The following is a 5220-nucleotide window of genomic DNA, read 5'->3' as shown; positions in this document are numbered from 1 at the left end:
CATATATATGTATAAAATAGCTATTCGTAATTTTAAATAAGTTCCGAATAAATAAATATTTATCTAACTTCCGATTCATTTTATTATAATGTAATGAAATGAAAATAATAATAAAAATAGATAAAACAAATTAATAGTTTTCTAAAATGAATTTTATCTTGTTTAATTATTAAGTATTCTAAAGTAAATATTTCAAAATAAAAATTTGTTGTTACTTTTTCAAATAAGTACATTATTATAAATTTATTCGATTTATTTATTTGAAATCAATTAAATTGAAAAAAATTCAAAATTTATGAAAAATTCAATAACATTGCTTAAAATTACTTATTTTCAATCAACATAATTTTTGCAAACAAATTTGAAGAATTTAAATATTGAAGAATTTTATGAAGAATTCGAGAGAGTTGAAAAAAAAATGCAAAATATTGATTTATAGTAATAAAAAATAACGGATATAAATTATAATATATTATAATATAATAAATAAGTTCTGAAAACGTAACAATAAATAAATATTTAATATATAATTAAAAGAATATAAAAACTTTTTATTTAACTCTCTTATTAATCTATAAATTATGATAATCTATAAGTAAGATTTTTATTTATTTTTTTTTTTTTTAATGCTTCGAATTTACATATTTGATATATTTATAAAATTATATAGAATTACAGAAAAAATTTTTTATTATGTATTCTTTTAAATTACCTGATATACAATTACGAATATGCTGACATTGAAATTGATCTGGTCTACATGTAAAATTGTGGCACACTTTAGGCAATTCATCAGCTCCATTAGGACAATCCTTTTCCCTGTCGCACACCCAGCTTTCGTGTATGCACGAGAAATCATCGCCACAATCAAACTCTCCTTTTTTATTGCAATGAACATGGCGTTCTCCATTTGTATACTAAAAAGATTTCATACTAAAGATTGCATACTAAAAATAAAGTAAATTTTTTATTTTATATAATTTTTTACATTTTATGAATCGCTTCTTTTTTCAGTTTTATTATTATATTTTTATTATTATTATTATTATTATTTTATTATTTATTATTATTTATTATTATTTATAAATTTTCTGATATAAAAAATCGATATAGAAAATTATTAAAACTACAAAAACGACTATAAGAATTAATAAATGTGAAAGGGAGCTGTTTTCATAAATAAGATTACAATGATCTTTTTTCAGTATTTAAATAATAGTTGAAATAAAAAAAAATTCAATTATTAAAAAATTAATTGATTAAAAAAATGAATATAATTTCATAAATACGAACATTAAATAAAAAAATATTAAGGATAAAATCATTCCAAATTATTGAAATTTTTATATTAAAAAATTACAATATTACCAATATTAAATTCAATGTCTTTATTTTATTTATTTTTCATTTATTATTCATTTATTATTATTCGACAATAATAATCAATGAATATAGAAAATTTAATTGTAAAAATTAATTGATATAAAAACAGATGTAATTTCACAAATATACTAATATCAATAAAGAGATTATTTATATGAATTATTGAAATTTTCAAATCTTGTTCAATTTAAATATTAAGATTTTACATTAATTTTTAGATATTTCTATTTATATCATTTTATGATTCGAATGAAAAAAAAATATATATTGGAAAAAAAAGTTGAAAGTTTGAACAATTATCCGAAAAATGGAACTTCAAATTACGAAATAGAAAAAAAATTTTACTTTTATTACAAGAAATTAATATAGCATCATAATTTGTTCAATATTTAATAGAATGTTCGTATATTTAAGCAAAAGTATATTTATTAATAAGTATAATATTTTATATTTTTTGATAATGATGAAAAAATACAAATGAAAAGATTTAAAGTTAAATGTTTTTTTTATATTAAATTTTTATAATTCAGGAATTAAAAATGAATAAATAAAATTTTACTAATTATAATATACAAATATATACAGAATATTAATATATTCGTGGGACATATTTTGAATAGTTGATTCCATCAAACATAAAATTGATTACAAAAATATCGTTTAAGATTTTATTACATTATTTACATTATAATTTTATAAATTATTAATTAAATAAAGCAATGCGAAAACAAAATATAATATAGCGGACACAGAGTGATCTTTCTCTGTTTCCATTTCGCTTTATCTTTATACAAATTTAATTAGTTATAACTAAACAAATATATATTTACCGATATTTTTTTGTATATCAATTTTTATATTTCTTTTGATTTCTACAATGATCCTGTTCTGTTTATATTTTGTATAAATTTATATGTATATATTATGTATAAGTTTATATGATGAAACTCATATTTTGTATATTTGCGTGTGAATATGGTATCATTGGGCGCGATCACTATTTCCATTTTATATTGTCTTTTTTCCTTTTTGAACGACTATGCGATGTAATATAATGAACTCAATGTGATGGAACAAAGGCATCGGCACCAATCCATATCTAAATATAGATAAGTCTAAGATATAGTCTTATTTTATTATATTATTTTATTTTATTATTTTATTTTATTAAATATATTTTTTTTTACTGTATACTTTATTAATCAAATCATATTTTCTCTAATAAATTATGAGTCTATATGTTTATATGTTATCGTGTTGTGAATTTGATACTTGAAAAAAAAATAAGAAGTATATTGTTGTAAAATTTTGTGATTCAATGTAAAGGTATATTTTGTTAAAATTAAAAATTAAAAATAAAATAAAAATAGTTGAAACAAAACTATATTACTATATTGTTTTAGTGGACAAAATTATCAGCTGAAAATGCAAATGTAAATGCAAATTTACATGATGAAGAATAAACTAAAAATGTATATCAATGATTCAATTCCCAGGCTTAAAAATAAAACAGATACTATATCATGGATTCAAAAAGATATTGAAGCTTTCTGCTTTTCTCTAGCTTTTCTGATCAAGAGTCGTGAATTAAATCAAGTAAAGCATGGCATGAATGGGCAAAATTGTACAAAATATATATATGCTGAGAAAAATGATCAATCAGTACAAGTATTTTTGGATCAATTTATAAATGTAAAAATGAATCCGCAAACCACATTTCAAGAATAGTTTCGACAGAACAACTTAAAGATATAGATCTGAAACAAAAAGATCCTGTTGTAGAAAAATTCTATTAATAGAAAAATATAATAATATTTGCACAGCTGTGATATGCTGTATCACAAGTAGAATAAAATATTAAGTGATTAACAAATTACTTAATAAACGAAGAAATGCTATTAAAGATGCGAGACAATCCTGTAAATATTCTGTAAAGGAACAGAAAAAAAGCCTATGCGAGAAGATATTGAAAGAAATATATTCTATGATTCTCATGATTTTCGTGATTCTAATATAAATAGAAATAAGAAATAACATGTCATTTCTAGAAAATCTGGATTTTGAGCTTATGATTGTGCATTGAAAAAGTAGATACGTGGAAAAGAATAATCCTTGCTCAAAAGAATGAAAAAAAAAAAAACAAAAATATTAAATATTCTGATTCTGCTGAATTGTTTAACATAGAACATTATTGTTTAACATAGAATTGATAAACATAGAACATGTTTCTCAAATGAAAGATGAAAAATGATGAACTTAGTTTACCGATTCGGATGTTACAAAACATATGTCTTTCAGGAAAAAATTCAAAAATATAAAAATGTACGTAAAAAATACATATTCACATGGGCAATAATATATAATTATATATTAAAAGTAAAGGCAATAAATTAAATAATAAATATTGATGGAACGTATACAAGTCATACAATCAGTGAAATATTATATATATATCGCAATTAAAGAAAAATTTGTTATCGATTGAATGTACTTTTGGAAAAGTGAGAATTATTTTTAAAGATAATGAACAAAATATATTTTTATAAAAACAATTAATTGTCAAGGAAGATAACTTAATAACAGACTATATAAATTATAATAGACTATATAAACAATAAACGGCACTTGTAGAAAAAGCAAATATATTAATGAATATTACACCAGAAGAACAGTGGCATAAAAAATTAAAACATATAAATTTTAAAACGTTATATTACATATAGTAAATTCGAATGATACAAGATTTAAAAATCGATGATATGCTAAAAAATGATATCTTTTGTGAAGAATGTGTATATGTCAAACAGCACTGAATATCTTTTCCAAAAGGACAATCTGTCAATGTCAAAATACAGAAGAAATGTTTCATGCCGATCTAAATTAGTAAAATGAACCAACTATTGGAGAATCTTATTTTATTATTGAAGGACAATCATGCTATATTTATTTCTTAAAACAAAATTCTTAATTATTTGAAACAATTTTATGCTGATATACAAGCGGACAGATATAATATAAAAAAATTCAAAATTGATTGAAGAAAAAAATTTTATAATAAATTCAAAAATTATTTACTTTTGAAAAACATTGAGATGACAATATTGTGTGCACAAATTTATCGAGAAACAGAATATATCAATTGTTGAATTAGTCTACGTTGCAAAAAGTAATCTGTATTTATGAGCTATGATTATGCAGCAACTACAATTGTTTATATTAAAAATCGAACAGTTACGAAAATATTAGAAAGATCAATGCCGTATGAAAAATGGTATGGCGAAATACCATCTATAGCATTCTTACAAATTTTCAGAAATGATTATTATGATTACTCAGAGATGATTACCCATCAAAAGATCAAAGAAGCAAGTGATAGATTTAAAAAAATTTTTTTTGATGATAGGTTAGAATAGCAAAGGAAACAATATCGATTATTCGATTTTGTTACGAAGAAATGTTACATTTGTAGAAATTTTATTTTCAATAAAAAACTTAATAACACAGAAATAATTAAGTTTAATAAGATTGATAATGAGATAGATAAAATAAATGCAGGTGGATAATGAGGTCGATAAGAATGAATTGATATATAATGAATATAATATTGAAAAAAACAAAAAATCCTTGACAATCGATTCGAAATCTTTATCTGCTTCATAGAAGATGTTCGGTATTAACATTTTGAAATAGTTGAAATATTTCTTTGTTGCTTGCGAATCAACAACCAACAAATAGTCCACGAAACATTAGAAGCAGAAGATTCAGATAAACGGATAGAAGCAATCAATAAAGAACTTGAATCTTTTGAAGAAAATAAAACTTAAGTTTTAATTCCAA

General features: G+C 21.2%; 1 protein-coding gene across 1 annotated transcript in view; it reads right to left on the bottom strand.

Moving 5' to 3' along the window:
• LOC102681823 (very low-density lipoprotein receptor-like) overlaps positions 1-5220 on the bottom strand; it is a 25945-nt gene that overhangs the window by 6795 nt on the left and 13930 nt on the right. The window contains exon 4 of the mRNA XM_006618740.2: positions 713-917. Coding sequence (XP_006618803.1) covers positions 713-917 — 205 coding nt within the window. The remainder of the gene's footprint in view (positions 1-712; positions 918-5220) is intronic.

The sequence above is a fragment of the Apis dorsata genome, unplaced genomic scaffold (genome assembly GCF_000469605.1).
Source record: "Apis dorsata unplaced genomic scaffold, Apis dorsata 1.3 scaffold_373, whole genome shotgun sequence".
NCBI lineage: Eukaryota > Metazoa > Arthropoda > Insecta > Hymenoptera > Apidae > Apis > Apis dorsata.
This window is presented reverse-complemented; position numbering and strand designations above follow the sequence as displayed.